Consider the following 18,980-nt stretch of genomic DNA (forward strand, 5'->3'; position numbering starts at 1 on the left):
ATAAAAGAAAAGATACGTTCATCAAGGTAAAACATTTACAACACAATTGATGATCAATATAGCAATATAAATCATAAGGATTGCCAGCAACAAGTTATAGTCATACAGTCATAAGTGGAAAGAGATTGGTGATGGGAACTATGAAATGATTAATAGTAGTGCAGATTCAGTAAATAGTCTGACAGTGTTGAGGGAATTATTTGTTTAGCAGAGTGATGGCCTTCGGGAAAAAACTGTTCTTGTGTCTAGTTGTTCTGGTGTGCAGTGCTCTATAGCGTCGTTTTGAGGGTAGGAGTTGAAACAGTTTATGTCCAGGATGCGAGGGATCTGCAAATATTTTCACGGCCCTCTTCTTGATTCGTGCATAGATAGAGTACTTTGGTTCTGCTCCTGCCCTGGCCCTGAGGCTGATTTGCAATTTGCATCCTTAGAGCTCCATGAAACTAGGAGGCAGAGCCATTTCCAGAATTGCAGGAACTGTTACCTCACCTTGCCTGTCCTCGCTTGAACTTGGTGCTTCTCTAGTCAATTTCATAGGCAACCAAATCAGCAAACCTGATCTTCTAGTCGGTTTCTAGATTCCTGCAAAAACTGAAAGTTTTATTTTCTCTGCTTGTATAAACGGTATTCTTGGATACTTGTCCCATTTCACTCACAATCCCACATCTGGTTTCAGGGAGACCCCACTTACAATCTGTACAATTAGAGACTCTACCCTACCACGGCTGTAGCTAGTGGAAAAATCCCTGGCCTTTAGCTAGAACTTACATCCTGTCATTATCTTAGTTTTCAGTCATATGCAAAAAAAGAGGTTTTTGGATAGCCAGGAAACTTTTCCCTCAAACCAACAGCTCAGATTTTTTTTTGAACCGAACAACAAAAGTTAGTGTACTGTAGTGGTAAAGGTGCAGATTTAGAAATGGGGAGGCCCAGACTCTCATCCATCCACAGCCACATAAGCTTACTGGATGGCTCTGGGCAAGTCACCCTCAGCCTAACCAATCCCATAGGGATTGTTGTAGGGAGAATAGAAGGAGACAGTATGATCTATGCCACCTTGAGCTTGTCTATAACAAGTGGAATATAAATTGATATAGTGATGCCAACAACATGTATTGGAAACATGGAGGAGAGAGCAAGCAGAGTGATATTTTACTTTTCTAGGTGGGACAGAAGTGAGGGGAGTTTTCTTACTCTAGGAGTTACCATAGCTTGGAAAAGGACACTGTCTGAATGGCAATTTTTACAATGGCCTACTTGTTATTCGAAAGCTAGCAAGATTGAAAAGTACCATAAGATTGGTTTCAAAATGCTTTGGTAGTTGAGGAATAGAAATATATATTGTATATAACTGCAAGGAAAGAAGGAAAGAAACAAGGATACTGTATATCCTTCCTTCTTTCCTTGTAGTTGTCATACAGTCTAGTCTGAAGTGGGAAAATTGTTTCACAAAAATGGGACGTGCAGGGCAGGGCTTCAGGAGGCCAAAAATGGCTGTATTTGGGGTATAAGATGCACCAACATTTCCCCCCTCTTTTAGGTGGGGGGAAGTGCATCTTATACTCCGAAAAGTACGGGTATATTGATTCCTCCATTTATTTCAGAGAATTGTTTCAAATGTCACTCATGGAAAAAGCCTTATCATTCCTTCTAATCTGAATTAAATGGGGAACCTTTATGGACAAGAAGGGATCCATAGGTTGTATGTAAGATCCTCATATCAAAAGCTTATCCTTAGCTAGGAAATAGATAGTAATTGGACGCCTTTAGTTGTTTATTTTTGAAGTATCTTTCAGTACATTTAGATATTAACTTTCAGCATTTATTTTCCCATCAACAAATATTATGTTTTTCATACATATCTTCTTACTTAAGTTTGGGACTGTTGTTATTTCCTCTCCAGGGTATTTAAAATTGATGAATTGAAAACTGAAGTATTTAATCAACTGGCAATGCTGGAGAAGAGAGTGGAACGTGAGTTTTTTTTTCTACTAGTAGAACAGAATAGAAACTTTATTGGTTTAATCATCTGACCATATTAAAAATATAAAACCAATACAAGTATATCAGTAAATATAAAATAAAAAAATAGTTAATTTTCACACTATAATTAACCCCAACAGGATCTAAATAATCTGTCCTCTTCAAAATGGCTTTTGATATAAAGACTCTTGTCTAATTAATGATATGTAGGTTCATTCCCTGCAGAAAATAATATAGTTGCTCCTGGGTGCCTCAATATTTTTTGTTCTTTTTAAATACTCTAAATAACCAGTCCTTTCTGCAGAATACAGTTTGCAATCAATGATGATATGTGCAATGTCTTTAACTGCAGGTGCACCACAAATACACCATTTCTCTCCATACGGAGCTCCATAAAATCTCCCATATCTTATCATGAAATCAGCTTTTTCTAAAAAGTTTTTGAGGTGTATAAGTTGTTAAATATTTTTGTATCTGGGAGGCTGATTTGAGTTGAGCCAACCATCTCAAGGAATGTGAAAAATATCATCTTGGGCAGCCACATCCATTGACTGTTTCTCTGAAACATTTCTTGGCCTTCAGATCTGATTGGACTGGGAATTGGATAGAGAATTGATATTGGGAGATGGCATTTGAAAGGTGAGCAGTCCCAAACATGAGGGCGCATATTATGCAACTGTTCTTTAAAACCAAGCTTGAGGTTTTCTCTAACAAGCTGAAGCCTAGAATAAATTTGTATTAGTATGAGATTTTCATCTTTTTATGAACATACAGCACCTAGTGCCTTCTTTTTGGGAGGGTAAAATACAGTATTGGAGAAAGAGAAGAGGGGAAAGCAACTTTTCAAGTCCAAAAGTCCTCTTTCTCATCTTACATCATTTGCTCAGAAATGTAGTATAAACTCTTTAATCCTACACAGTAAGTCTATAGTCTCCCAAATAACCTGAGAAGTTTCTGAGCTGGACTGCAGTTCTGGATAGGATCCTTCAGTCGTGATTCTTTCTCTGAAAAGCAAGATGAAGTCCATGTTCAAAGATGTTCTGAGTAATGCCTAGGTTCAGTGGCAGATTTGCTGAGAAGGAAATCAGCAATATTCTAAGATTCTAAGAAAACCTTTTTATTGGATCCTAGAAATTAGGAATATTTAAAATGCAGTACTTTGGATGGGAGGTAGATATTGTAGATGACTAGGCTGAGCCACAGGGAAGGGTCAAACATTTCATCTTGAGTCTCTTTGTGCCCACAAGAGATCTAAGTCCAGCCCACCTTGAATTCCATTGACTGTTATATACCGTCAATTTGCTTTGACAGTAGTTCAGATTCTTATAGAGAGCTTTAACATACAATAAACCTACAAATTCATTTGAACTGCCTGGACTCTTGATTTCTTGCGCTTGACATACTTTTTTTAAAGCTAAGAAAGAAGTGGTACAGCAAATTCACATGTATCTAATAGCCTTTTTTGTTAAGACCTTACATAATCAACACTCTGATGATTGATTGATTATGTGCCATCAGAAAATCAATTATTATAATACTTTAAAATGATAATTTTGCGTAATGGATTTTTTTATCACTTTCACAATCTACATATAATAAAGGTTTGTGTCTGCAAATTACTGCCTTGTAAAAATAAAATTATCAGAATTCAGTGAAAAGCAAGGTTCTGGTGGGAGGATTTTTCCTTTAAACACTCAAATTCATATGCAAATAGTATGACAGAAAAATACAATAATATGAAATGGAATTCAGGAATGTATGGACATTTCATTAAAATTATTATTGAAACAGACAAATGTATAATAAGCCCAAAGGACTGAAACTTTCTGTCTTAAATAGCTTCAGTGATTTCAATTAACTGTTTTTCTTTATGAATTTTCAGTATAAGTTTTTGTACGAATGAATTTGGAGCCACTAGTATTTCCACGTAGTGACACAAAAACACAAATGTGTTCAAATTACTGCTGGGGAGTCTTAGTTCAATGTACGTTCACATCCTGTTTATCCCCAAGTGAGAATTTGAAGTCTCTAGTTTATATATGTCTATGACACATGAATGGCCATTGATAAGTAAGAAGAGGCCATGCCTCTCTGCAGAGACTAAAGTATTTGAAAACTACTAAAAATAAAGATTGTTCCAGTTGCTTGCAGAGGTTTGTTGTCAGTGCTGCCCAGCAATGCTGGTGTGATGAATGTCCCAGTCAGGCTGAGAATTTATTGCTGAGCAGTTCATAAACATTATAATGCCAGTGTAAAGGTAGTTCCAGCAAGTTTGTATGGGAGGATCATTACAGGAAAACTGCCTCATAAAGTGATTCTGTACCAAGTATATACCAAGAATATCTTGATTCACATTCTTTCTTGCTCTACGTCAGTGGTCCGCAAGAAAATTTTGGTGGTCCGCAGGAAAATTATTTGCATTTTTTATATTTCACTAAATACTATTTATCTTTTAAAAAAAATCATATTAGTGGTTTCAGGATTTAAAATTATGAATTTAGTGGTCCCTCAGATCCAAAAGGTTGGTGACCCCTGCTCTATGTGGTATTATGAGCAGCACATGCTACCTCCTCACCACTGCTTAAAAGAAACAGTTGTAGTTACTTTCTATCTATCCTCCTAATATGCTAGTTAGGACGCCAGGCTGAGAAAAAGTTGGCCCAGGGCTTAGTGTCACAGCTGGTGCTTCTACATAAAGAGCTATCATGAAACCATTTTTTCATTTAATAAGATGCTAAATGGAAACCCAACAATGTATTGTCACTATATAGTGCTTTGTATTAATATAGTATATTATAGCAGTGCCACAGCTTGCTGCTTTCATTTATTCCTGTTCTAAGAAATAGTCCGGGGAAGCTGAAGAATAGCTGGATGTTGCTGCTGTGGCTTACAATAGTGATGTAGCTGCTTTTCTGCTACTTCTAATGTTACTCTTAGTGTTTTATTATTTGAATGATTGATTCTATTAGCAGTACCTGCCTGTAGAGGAACAGGTTTCAGGTTGAGGGGCTGCTGAATCACCAGCCTGCTGTTTGGTGGCTTTTGAAATTCTACTCAATAACTGCAATGAGATCCTTCGAGCTTCTCCATGGTAACCCTCCTGTTGTTTTACTTTGTTGACAGTGGAAGGACTGAAAATAGTGGAAATTGAAAAGTGTAAGAGTGACATTAAAAAGATGAGGGACGAAATGGCTGCAAGAAGTACCAGGTAAGCTTTGTATTTTCTTGCTTGTGAAGAAAAGCACTTCTGAATAGCCACTTCTGCATTGGGAAAATTCTGAATATTTATTTAGAAGCCAATCCAGAGATACTCAGGATAGAGTGTGAAGGTCAGTTTAGTCTTGTAGATGGAGAGCCAGGGTCAAGTCTCCATTTCACCTTGGAAACCCCAAGGTGGCTTGGCCATTCATTGCCCAATCCATTTCACAGGGTTATTGTTGGATCAAAATTAGAGAAGAAGGCTAACTTGTGCTCTCAGAGAAAAGGTGGAATATAAATACAGTAAATAAATCAGTATTAAATTAATGTTCCCTAGAACTCTGGGGAAACGGTGGGATGTGTCGGTAAATCTAATGAATCAATAAAAGTGGGTAAAATCCAACATTTTTTAAAAATGTATTTAAGTAAATTATATGGCTACCCATCATTTAGTAGTGACTCTGGGCAGCATGTAAGATTAAAAACAAGAGTAGGACTTGCTTCCAGGTCAATGTGCATAGGACTGCCATCTAATAAACCAAATAATTTCTCATTTTCAGTGGTCATTATTCACAAACTATGAAGCTTCTTGGTGTTTTTTAAATCAGCATGGATAAAAAGACAAGATTCATTAGTTTTGTTTAAGAACATATGGCCACTTAATAGTTAAAGAGTAACTGGAAAAATAACTCTTGGAAAGATTAACATCTTGGTTTCCCTCCATTAAGCCATCCGGTAATAAAGACTTGTGCCCTTGGTTTCATGTAGAGAACAAAAAATTATTCTGCCAAGAAAAACATTAGTTTGGTAACAGACTCACTTACAAGAAGTAGACCTGCTCTGATACAAAATGTAATCTGAGAAAACATCACAATATATACACAGCAACTCCTCTTGCACTATGAGAGAATGTGCATGTTATATTTTAAGCCCCCAAATGAGTTGTTTCCTTTTACGAAAGAAGCCAGTCAACTAATCTGATAAATTACCAGGTTTGGAATTGTAATTAAAACAACAGCAGAAGCAACCATTGCTTGGTATGGCAGACTTCATGAATTTTAAAACATCAGGCTGTTCTGTAGCCATCATTCCTCATACAACAAGCACATGAGTAGTTAAACAGACATTTAAAACTGTTATGGAAGGAGATGAATAGGAAATTGTTCTGCTCTTAGTCAAGAAAATGTTGTGTATCTGCATCTCAAATGCAGACTGACTTATGTATCATGACCTGGGGTGGGGGGAGGGGGGGAGAGGTGAGGAAAATATTAAATTAAACTATTATCAATTGTGGAAAATTATGTCAAGATGTGAGATTTGTGTACTACATTTAACTATTAAATGTGTACTACATTTAACTGTGTTTCAGTTAATATTTGTGTTTCTTTGAACAGAATTTTACAATTCATTAAAGACAACATTTGTAGAGTTCTTCTGAACAAAATATATTAAGGGTTTCCTCTTTGTAACCCTCAAAACTTTTCTTTCTATTTGTATCACTTCACTGCCATTTGTCTTGTTAGAAAATTCATATACTCTAAGAATGAAGTTGAACCTTAATAACTTTTACAAAAGTTAAATCACTCATCTAAGTCACAGTTCTAAAATTTCCTGGTTACTTCACAATAGTCTTTCAAGATTTCTTTCTGTGCTCTTTCTTTTAATTGCATTTAATTTTTCAGCACATGTAGGAATATATTTCTTAGGCCATGAAAAACAGCAAGTATTCAAACCCACAGAGCCCCTGTTTGTTAATTCTTGCAATACTCTGTTCTCTCCTTCTTTTTCTGTGCTGGGATACTGTACGTGATAACATGCTTTTTCGGATTTTACATTGCCCATGAAACTCCTGTTTGACAGCACTCATAACTTCCAGCTTGCAAAAAACTTTTCTGAACACTGTCTTCATTGTCATTTCTTCCTTCCATGATAATACATCAGCTATATTTTCCCTCTCTCTTACACACACTCATTCATTCCTGCAAAGATTGCACTCTTGGTGCAATTTCAAAAGTTGTATTATATAGCAGTGGCCCCAAACCTTTTGGGCATCAGGAACCTGTTTTGTGAAGAAAGGTTTTTCCACGGACCAGAGGGGGTGTGGTTTTGCATGCTGCTTGCATTCTGTGGATGGGGCTTCCGTTGTTTGCATAGCCCAGTTGCTGGCATGCCATGGCCCGGTGCTGGTCCACAGATGATGGCTTGGGGACCCCGGTTATATAGCATGCACAGCCATCTCAGTTTAAACAGGTAGCTTTTGCATTAGCATCTGAATCTAGTTCTTCAGAACAAACTTAGATCATTGCTATGAATAATTCATATTCATAAAAAGATCATTTGTGTGTGCATATGCACATTAATATGAGTGTTGTCCTGAAAAGAGATACTTATTGAATAAAATGACAGAGTTTCATGCTTCCGCGGTAACATGACTTGGTATTTTGCTGCAGTGGTATTTACCCTTTGGGGTAACTGATATTATGGAATGTACAAAAGAAGAGAAAAACAATAGTAAACAAAAGTATTTGAAGGCACAAAAAAGGAAAAAGGAAAGGAATCCTAAAGTAACTAAAAATAGCATAGGCCATTACCATTCCCTATATGTCTCCATACCATTTGGTCTTTGCAAACCATCCTTGCTTCTCCCACATCAATACATCAAAATTAAACTTTGCATTTTGTGCTTTCAGCTTTTTACAACTTTTTAAAGTTTTAATTAATCAAACCAAATTTTCTTCTTCCCCTACCACTTGGTCCATTCAGTCTTCATGCATATATATTTGTTTTGCAACTCCATCCTCATTATTTCATACATAATATTGGACCATTTGCTAATCTTTCTACTTATTCTTATGCACACTTTTCAACTCCATGTTTGTTTGTTTGTTTATTGAATTTATATATGCTGCCCCTCTCACTATCTCAAGTCATTCTGGGTGGCTTATAGTAGTATAAAAACATAGGCCTAAAAATGTTAAAAGCATGAAAATTAATATTAACAACTAAGCAACTAAAAGATTAAAACCAGGAATGCGAATGGTTACAGGCATTAACATTTGATTCTCATTCAATCAACCACCTCTAATGCTTATGCAAAACATTCTATAACATAGCCCTATGCAAAATTATTGTATAATTTTTCAGAATCAATAAATTTACAATAAACTTCTTTTGCCATGTTCATACATTTCTCAGTGATCTGATAAAAAGCAAAATAATCAGTAAGTGTACAACAGACCTACAGGTCTTCCAACTATAGAAAATATGCTACTTCTACAGAGGGAGACACCCAGTCCCACTTCATTGGTTGTATTCCATAGGTATAGACTATAAAGTCCCCCAAATCCACCTCCCTCTGCTTTGTCAGCCTTTTGAATGAAGTTCCCCCCTCCCACCCCCAGGGAGATTTCACTTCCAGTATGCTTCCTTCCTGGATTTATGGGCTAATTAAACAAACTACTTGCCATGCCCTTGTCTCCCAATTCCCTTTGACCCAGAAAAGCCAACTAAACCATTAGGATTTACTGAGATAATGCACTGCTGAAATCAATCAGGATTGAGCCATACTGTACAGGGACTAAATGGGCTCCCCCCTCTTTTTTTTTTCTTTTGACAAAAGAGAATGAGAAGTTTATTACTTGACAGTGCAGAGGAAACTCCATGGCAAATGGGAAGCCAGTGGGAAGTAGATAAGAGCAGGCACTTATTGGCAGTTTTCTCAATATTTAGCTATGGAAAGGGCAAAAGCAAGGACAGAACTGGTCCTTTCAACCATGCCTCACTACCATATCCACTCATATCTCTCTCTCTCTCTCTCTCTCTCTCTCTCTCTCTCTCTCTCTTTCTCTTTCTCTTTCTCTTTGGAATCCCTGAAAACAGTGAGTCAGAATGCAAAGTCCACTGCAGTTTGGGACATGATTGAGATGCAAATAGCTGTGTGATCAGCTACCAAGGAATGCAAATTGACCTGAGGATTAAAGGAGGTTAGTTTGCAAATGAAATAGATTGTCCTGTGGTAGAATCCTCCATATCAGCTACTGCACATTTAGATAGAGAGATAAAAGAAGTTCCTATTTATCAAGCAAATTTAACAACAATCCAAAGATGTACACAGCATTGTTTAATTCTGTTGCTGTTTGTGGTGTATTTTTTTCCCTGATGGCAATATGAGAGGCAGAGCACAAGGAAGAAACTGAATATGTCCTTTTCTTACTAGCTTTGCAAGTATTTTTATTGTATCATTTACCATTCTTTATATTTCAGAAATTTAGATACTGATTTTATTCACCTTTTGAATAAAATCAGGATATCTATCTGTCTGTCATTCATCTGATTTCTATGTAGCCTTTCATCCTGGAGCTCAATGCAGTTTTTCCACAATAATCCTGTGAGAGACATTAACAGCTGAGATTGGTCCGAAGTCACTTAGTGAGTTTTTGTAGCTAAGGGTGGATTGAATTCAGGTATCTTGATCCTATTTAACAACTTAATCATTATGCCACCATGCTGTAATAATAAGTAGAAGAATGAAACTAGTTTTATTTTATGGCTGAATGTGGTTCATGACATATACGTTACATCAAACTGAGGTATTTTGCCACTGGAAAAAAAGCAAGATGGTACCTGCAAAAGAAAAAAACAATTTGAATATTACTTTTGTTTTACAATGGGACAATGTTCTCATCCACATTTGAGAAGGGTAGCTTAAGAGGAATTGGGAAGGGCAAGTACACAACTTTATTTTCAAGGACCTCGTTCCTACTTTCTGTTTCTATTTTGGTAGATTCAACTCTTATGTGAATAGTTTACCTATAGCAGGACTGTAAGACTGCAGTTGTTCTTTTTTCATGAAGCAAAAAACTGGTACACTGTTCTAATCAACAGCCATGACTTTGTATAATTCCTTCAGTGTTATATTGCTGATACAGACATTGTGTGAAAAAAGATTTCCATATCTTGAAAAGTATGAATTGGATTTCAACTCATAGTTTAATATTTACACATGTTGAATAGTGTAAAAGGGGTCCCACATAAGGAAACAAATGTTTTAGCATAATAACCCTAAGTATTTCTAAGTAGGGAATAAGGATCGTTGAATGTCACCTGCATGTTTAAAAGTTTTCTTCAAATAAATAAATAAAGGTTCCTGGACCTGTAGCATATCTTAGCTTTGTTTTTTTTTTCTCCCTAAAGACTTAAAATGCACTTTCATGTTCAGCAAACACAAATGTCAAATGTTACATTTCTTTACAAATTTCTTAGGGTACTATGTTATTCAGAGGAAAGCAATTTGGTTTGTCTGCTGTGAAAAGGGGGAAATTAATTTTGCAGGAGTTATCCTTTAGAATCAACATTTTGATTGTGCCCAATGAGTTTAAATGAAATTATTTTTGTATCACTTATTTACAAGGGTTTATTTAGATACTGAGTGTTGGATTTTGTTTTCTGCACAGGACTAACTGCCCTTATAAATACAGTTTCCTGGATGAAAACAACAAGCTTATACCCCGAAGGGATGTCCCCTCTTATCCAAAGGTATAATGTCATGTAGATACATTCAGAGTATCTTTAGACAGAGCTGATCATCACAACTAAAATTATTCTTGGCATCTTTTGCTTTCCATCAAATAATGCCCAGGAAATTATTATATGCAGGAAGGAAGATTCAGGATCATTATGTTTAAAATCACTCCCCCAAACCAGTCTTCTTACAAATCACTACAGTAAACAACATCTGGGAAAGAGCTGATGTGTGAATTCAGATGTAAGCTCATAGTATTCTTTGCCTTAAGTTTTCTTTAAAAACAGTAGGCAGGGTGGGTGGGTGTGAATGTGGGGCTCCTGAACCTCATGATTTTGGCCCCATTGGTCATCATGCTGCTAACATTTGGTGTCAAACTGCTCATATTCCCATTTCATTTTTCATGTTTCAGATACAAAATATATTCCAATTTTGGACCCAAAACTTGTTCAAACTGGAAAAAAAGGGGAGGGCAAAGCAAATCTTTTCAACAGTACAGCATCACCTTATTGTCCATGGTCCTTGCAGACCTCAACTATGTTTTTTTAATAGCTAAAAATACGATCATTGGCTGTAAAAGATTGCACATCCCAAAAAGATTGATGAATTTGCTATCATCAACATACTTCTGGAATATAATAAATATGTATAATGTATAATCAATATTGATTCATTTTCCATGAAAATCTTACTTGTTACAATCTCTGTAGAGCAGGGGTGTCAAACTCGCAATGCCTCATGTGCTGGCCCTGCCCCCACCCGGTTTAGCAAAGGGGGAAAAAAATCCTGATACGTCATGTGACGCTGCCATGATGAGACGAGTTTGACACCCCTGCTGTAGAGGGTCCCAGGATGCGATTTGTGAATTATTTTAACAGTCCTTTAAATATTCCCACTAACTGTTAGTTCTAGGAATGGAATGGATGCTGTGATAAGTGCTAACACTATCACACTTGCTTTGTCTCCACTGTATGTCTGAGGGCCCTTCACCAGTACTGAGCCCATCCACTCTTGGTGCAGCAGAAATTTTTACCAGCATGAAAAAATCATGTCCCGTTGCTGATCTTTTCCTGCCACTGTTTCAAGCCACTGCAGTTGTCTTACTCTCCTCCAGAGTAATTAATAATGAACTTAACAGGCTTTATGCACCTTGAAGCAGGATTTGGTTATATCAGAAATGGATGGAAACACTACTTTGACATATGTGTAACTAAAGACAACTGAATGCTGTCTCACTTAAGGATTGGGGATCAGATAGATAAGGTCTCAATAACACAGCAGAAAAAATAGGCTGCTGGGACATGTTTCTGCTATAGTTAGTTGCAAGTGGGGAAAGGCCCATACTTTTTCTGTTTGGGTGGATGGATGGATGTTTTGGGAAGATACCTGATTTTGAAAATAAGCATTTAGCTTAGAGAAAAACTGAAGCTGAGTCATCCAATTTATCGACTGAAAGATAAACAATATATATTCATAATAAAAGCTTGTTTTTCTCTCCAGTACATGCTTTCTCAGGAGACAATAGGAGCTCTTAGGAAACCAACTTTTGATGTCTGGCTGTGGGAACCCAATGAGGTAATGCAGCACTTTGGAAACAAATCCTTGACCTCTCATCCTGTAAGGTTATTTTGTGGCTTTGTTCGTGATTGCTTGAGGACTGGGACCTTGAACTTAGTGTCATCCAGGAACTGCTCTGAAAATATACAAACAGAGTTCAGTGTCTAAAAAGACTGATTCTATATATAGAGGTAGAGTGGAAAAACAAAAGAAATTTCAGCAAAGCAGTTATAATTACAGGATTTCACAAGAGTAGAAGGCAGCAATAGATCAAGGACAGAGCTAATCATAGTTTAGCTCTATCCTTGGTACAGGAAATGTAGAACTATATCATTCTCACAGATGGCTGTGGATCTGCCCTTTAAGATTTTCAATGATGCAGAATTTATCTTGGTAACAGCTGCATTTGCAAGCTGCTCATACTATTAAGAAACCTCTCATCATGTTCAGCTGCAATCTGTCTTCCTACACACCCATTCTAGGCCTTCTCTTCAGGACAGCAGAGAACAAGACTTTGTCTCCTTTGGTGAGAAAATTCTTCAGATCTTAAAGAAGGCACTGTTTTCTCATTTAATCTTGCTACTATTTAGGCATGAGCTTTTTCCTTTAACATCTTCTCACAGTATCATTTTAAAAGAATTCTAAAATATGTAGACCACCTTTATCCATCTTTTATATTAAAAAGTACTTTAAAGTGTTTTATACAAGAATATAATTAATAAATCACTGCATTACAAATTGAAAAGCATTAAAGCAAAGCTTATTAACCAGATTAAAACTTCACTATACAAATAAACTACAGTAGAGATGTAGGGATCAGTTTAAATTTGATTTGCACCAGCCATTGACATATCATTTGTTTGATTAACTTTTCTGTTTAATTGTTGGAGGGTTTTTTTTTTTTTTACATTTATATCCCGCCCTTCTCCGAAGACTCAGGGCGGCTTACAGTGTGTAAGGCAATAGTCTCATTCTATTTGTATATTTACAAAGTCAACTTATTCCCCCCCCCCCAACAATCTGGGTCCTCATTTTACCTACCTTATAAAGGATGGAAGGCTGAGACAACCTTGGGCCTGGTGGGATTCGAGCCTGCAGTAATTGCAGGCTGCTGTGTTTTAATAGCAGGCTATCTTACAGCCTGAGCCACCACGGTTCTGCTTTATTTTATGCAATTTCCTCCAAAATATACGTTTATGCAAAAATTATTTTGTGCCAAAAGGTACAAAAAAATTCATGCTGAAGGACTTCATCATTCCAAAATGTGAATTGTTTTGTTTGCATTTTTGGCAAAGGAGGGATGGTAATAGAAAAATGCATTGTGTCATATTTCTGCAGCAATTGCTATTGATTTAGATGATTATATAAATTTAATTTTAAAGAAATATGTAGCAGATTTCTATTTCGTTCTTTGATTTAGCTAAAGTTAAATTCAAAATGCACCCTCAAAAGGAATATGCTAATATGACTCTTAAAAAAACCACCTTTTGAAGTTCCCTAGAAAAAGCATTTCAAAAGTAGGGTTTGCGTGCCATGCTAAAGCATAATTAGGTTTATTTTTAGTTTAATCCAAATGTTATTTTAGAGCAGTAAGCTTACTTTGAAACTACAATTTTGTTGGGTTAATTGTTGCAATACAGGGTTAAACAGTGATATGACAATATGGATAGATAATGTATTTATGGTTTCTTAGTTTATATCTGGTTTATACTCCAACCTACCCTTTAATCAATTTTTTGAGACTACAAAGTGAGTCAACAGAAAATTGTGGGAAAACAAATCAAGAACTGGTTTAAAAGTCACCTGTAAGGCTTATTCTACTTGTTTCTGGCTTCTTTACTAAACTATGGTTAAAGCAGATGATGCTTTAGCATAATGCATAAGCACATATGAAGTCAAGGCATCACCACAAAGTATCCTTCATGCCTTCATCATGGACCTCTTTTCCAAAAGCTGCCTACAGAAAAGTTTCTCATCTATGATTGTAATGCACCACCATCTGACATGGGAGGAGATATTATGAAAGAATTTGAATCCCAGCTCACATAATGGAATATTGTAAATGGCAAAGTAATTGTATTACTAATACTTAGAGGGAAGAAATGTTCAGGTTTAGAATGCTGAATGTTTAGCACTCACCACTGAAAAATAGAAATTTATATCCCATGACTGTCATCTTAAAACAATATTTTCCTTGAATGTGCTGTTACAACATATGGTTCAGTTTCCTACTCTAAAAATGAAAACTAAGTGTTATTTTCTTACAGATGTTGTTCTCTTCTGGGATTGTTCTCTAAGCAAACTGTAAAGCAGGGTGTCTAATCTTGGTAACTTTAAGACATAAACCCTCAGAATTCCTCAGCCATTTTGGCTGAGGAAATTTGGGAGTTGAAGTTCACAAATCTTGCCAAAACTCCCCTACTCTAAAGCTTGATTTGAAGTGTTTGTATTGAGATCGATTCATTACAAAAGAAAAGGAGTTTTGTTGTTTTAAAAAAGATTAGATTTTTTTTATTTAGTATGGGCAGAGAATAAATTTAGAATCCTGAAAATTGGTCCCCTGCCACAGAAGAGGGATACTGAATCATATTGAATCAAGAAATAATGGCTGGAACCTAATCAAGGAGAGAAACAACCTGGAATTAAGGAGAAATTAAATTGTCGTAACAGTGAGGACAATTAACCAATGAAACAGCTTGCCTCCAGAAATTATGGGTGCTCCATCACTGGAGGTTTTAAAGAAGAGACTAGACAGCCACTTGCTTGAGCAGGGGGCTGGATTAGAAGATCTCCAAGGTCCCTTCCAGCTCTATTCTATTCTATTCTATTCTATTCTATTCTATTCTATTCTAATTTTTAAATGTTGCTGATTTGAACACAAGTAAACATCCTCTGTAATTCTGGGGATTCCTTCCTTATTTGTTAAAAATAAAAAAGCATTACATAGAACAATGTATTATATTGTAATAATATGTCATCAGTTATCAATTGGGCTCCCATGACTTGTAAGTTTAATGAGTTTTGGGAATTAAAAAAATTAAATTCATTATTTCTTAGCTGCATTTAATAAGCTATACGCAATTTATTTTTAATACACAAAGAAAGTATAAAAATATATACTTTTTAAATTTTTCCTCCAGATGCTAAGTTGCTTAGAACATATGTATCATGATTTAGGATTGGTGAAAGACTTTAACATCAACCCTATCACACTGAAACGGTGGCTGGTAAGTTGCCAATGGATTTTAAACAAGAATTTAAAATATTTATAACTTTACAGATTTGCAAGTCTGCAAAAATATATGCTCAGTGTAGACTCTGGTGCTTGAAATTAAGATAAATTTAGCTGAATACAAAATAACCACTGAAAAATTATATGCCCGAAGTAGAGTGCATATTTCATTCTTGGCAACCTGACAACATTGCCAGGTTGTCCTTTACAAGTACATGCCACAAGCTATTTTAGAAACCAGGAACAAACAACTTCATTCTCTATTTGCCCCCAGTCCACCACATATGACTTCCGTCTGTATTGTTCTACTCCCTGTTAATTTTTTTCAGCTATTGCTGGCTTGAGTGTCTGGTTAGCTTTACTTTCTTCTAAGTAGCTCCCTGCACTATGCACAGAGGTAGAAATGCTCTCTCACCTGGCTCAGTGATCACTGCCCTGCAATTCTCAGATTCTATTGCAGTATTATTAGCAATGGTGTTCAAAGAGCATACTGATAATCACATTTGCTTGATATGCATAAGGTCACTGGTTAAAACTCAAGTGAAACACTTTTAGAGCTTAGAGAGGTCAGTGGTTATTGGCACAAGATAGCAACAATTTAAGGGTGCAACGCTAAAATGCCCTTAGAACATAAAAACTGCCATGGTTCATCTAATACTGAACTCAAGAGTATTTTGGGGATTCTTTTTTAAAATGAACAAATTTAAATTATGTTCCCAATAGAGTGTTGGGTGATAGTTTACATGCTGCCCTTCAACTGTTTTGAATTTCAGCCATTATAAACCCTAGCTATGATGGCTAATGGCAAGGGATTTTGAAAACATAATCCATAATATCTGGAGGGCACCAGCTTGCCTTTCTCTGATTACAATATGTAGTGGCCTGTTAGTTCTTTTATTTGAGTTGCCTTGCCTGTTCCACGTCCTAAATCAATTTTGTATTAATTATATTTTTGAATAGTTCCATTATTTAAACATGGCATATACTCACAATACCATTTAAATGAGCTGGATCATTATTATATTATATTATATTATATTATATTATATTATATTATATTATATTATATTATATTATATTATATTATATTATATTATATTATATTATATTATATTATATTCACCATGGGCGAATAGGCGGCAATATAAATCTAATAAATAAATAAATAAAAATATTATATTATATTATATTCATTATTAATTATAATACTATACTAATTATACATATTGTTATACATGTTTTGAGATATGAACTATATTTCAAAGCTGCATAAACAAATCCCCAAGTAGAGTCTATTCCAATCTGCATAATACAGTAGTTTGGAGGTGTGAAATAGGCCATACTTAAAACTAAATTCTTCAGCATTTTCTTTCCAGCATTTGCACAGCTTAAGATGTCTCTATCTATCTATTCCCCAAAGATACAACTACTTCAGGTAGAAAGGTAGGAGGTATATGTGGATAGAATATGGTGGGGCTGTATAGAGTGAATGTTTGGTTGAAAAATGCAAAAATGATTATCTATAAGAGTTTGCTTTTGACTTTGTTTTATAACAGTGAGAGTTAGATATAGCAGGAGAAATATAGAAGTTAACATGCAGGTGGCATAGGTTAAGAAATATGTGTAGTAAAAGAAGAGATAGGACTAAAATGGATGAATGTGGATTAAATACAAAAATAAAATACAAACTAAATACAATACAATACCAGAATGGAAAAAAATACAGGTCTGGTAGATATAGGAAAGTATGGTGTAGTAAATGATATTGGTGTAAATTTTTATCTTGTATTATTTGCAGCTCTTAATGGTATTCTGGTATTCTACTTCTTACTCCTTTTCTATATGATATAATATTGCTTAACCCAAAATGGAGTACAGTAGTAGAATGAGATTGAAGACACACTGTATATCCAGGACAATTTTGGTGATTCAAATGTTTATTATAATCACATCATCAGTACGTGGTCATTAACCTTTTTCAGGATAATTCTGAATGTCAGCCCCTCCCAGAAACAGGAGGTTTATATTTTTCCCTTTCCACATCACTGCATTTACTTTACAAACTATAGATATACATGCCAATATTTCAGTATTTCTATCTGGCCAATTCTATGACCTTGTTAAGCTGTTCTCTGAATTATACAAGAGATCAGCCAACTGTTATTCATTAGAAATGGAATATGACCCAAATAATGATTGGAAACAAGCCTTTATGTAGTAATAATGCAAACAAAACATATTATTTTGTGTTTCATTTTTTTTAAGTACAAAGATAGAATAGTTATAAAATTGTAATATTCTAGAATCTAAAAGGAGAGAATAATGACACCGAAGGGTTGGTTATTGAGACTTAGTGCCACATCCTTGTTTTCTTTATCAGTTTTTCTCTTTATTTTTATAGCTGTGTATTCATGACAATTACAGAAACAATCCATTCCATAATTTTCGACATTGCTTCTGTGTTACCCAGATGATGTACAGCATGATCTCACTCTGCAACCTCCAGGTGTGTCTTTCTCTGGCCACTTTTATTCTCTCTTCATTAAATCCATAGCTTTTTAAAATACTTTTTTCCCTACAACAGTATTTTGTTAACCTAATATTGAGAGGCCTAATGCAGAGTATCTCTTTGCACATCCCTGGGATTTTGCTGAGAATAACTGATCCCAAGGTCACTTCAATTTGTAACTTTTTTTACATTTAAGTGAAGAATTGAAAGCGCTAGTGAAAAGGAGATGGTTAATAACCCTGGCAGTTTTTTAGTCTCCAAGAGACATAGGAAACTGTCTTACACTGCATCAGATCATTGGTCCTTCTAGCCCAATATTGTCAACACTTTTAATTGGGTTTTAATATTTTTAACTTTTTAACTTAAATTTTAATAATCAGCCTTTAAAATTTGCTTTTTTAAAATGTTGTTTTAAATTGTATATATCTTTGTTTTTATTCTGGCTGTACACCGCCCTGAGTCCTTTGGGAGAAGGGCGGTATAAAAATTTAATAAATAAATAAAATAAAATAAACACTGATTGACAGCAGGAGTTCAAACAGGAGGCCTATCTGGAGACTAGAGGTGCCAGGAATTAAGATCTCCGGCCTATAAAGCATGTTGCTTCCTTCTGAGCCACAGCCAAGCTGATGCATAAATTGGTAATGGCTCAAGAAGAACTGCAGGTTCACACATTGCTGATGTTCCCTATGAAATATAAACCAACTTAGATGATACCTTTGTCCTTTTTTTTACATATAAAAAAACAAGTCTGAAATTCAAACTTAAGAGAAGTTAAGCCTCTCCATACAAGTTTCCTAATGACCTCCCCCCTCCCCCACACACACTTAAAAATGAAAATGCTATAGCTTTAATGTTTCTTTGACTTACAGAACAGAAAACCAAAGTGTCTTGCCTTCCTCTTTCATCTAAATTCAGGGTGGCCCAAACTACTTAAACTACTTGTGCCATTCTCTTGCACCATTTCCAACACAGTGCCT

The 18,980-nt window shown here is 35.6% G+C and overlaps 2 protein-coding genes across 4 annotated transcripts in view; one reads left to right on the forward strand and one right to left on the reverse strand.

Moving 5' to 3' along the window:
* The window catches only part of LOC131199363 (uncharacterized), a 170,337-nt gene that overhangs the window by 102,341 nt on the left and 49,016 nt on the right, over window positions 1-18,980 (reverse strand). The window lies entirely within an intron of this gene.
* PDE9A (phosphodiesterase 9A) overlaps window positions 1-18,980 on the forward strand; it is a 91,706-nt gene that overhangs the window by 48,116 nt on the left and 24,610 nt on the right. For all 3 annotated transcript variants that reach the window (XM_058185076.1, XM_058185074.1, XM_058185075.1), the window contains 6 exons: window positions 1,904-1,974; window positions 5,107-5,191; window positions 10,635-10,716; window positions 12,203-12,277; window positions 15,400-15,486; window positions 17,893-17,997. In XM_058185076.1, coding sequence (XP_058041059.1) covers window positions 1,904-1,974; window positions 5,107-5,191; window positions 10,635-10,716; window positions 12,203-12,277; window positions 15,400-15,486; window positions 17,893-17,997 — 505 coding nt within the window. The remainder of the gene's footprint in view (window positions 1-1,903; window positions 1,975-5,106; window positions 5,192-10,634; window positions 10,717-12,202; window positions 12,278-15,399; window positions 15,487-17,892; window positions 17,998-18,980) is intronic.

Source organism: Ahaetulla prasina, chromosome 5 (assembly GCF_028640845.1).
Source record: "Ahaetulla prasina isolate Xishuangbanna chromosome 5, ASM2864084v1, whole genome shotgun sequence".
Lineage (NCBI taxonomy): Eukaryota > Metazoa > Chordata > Lepidosauria > Squamata > Colubridae > Ahaetulla > Ahaetulla prasina.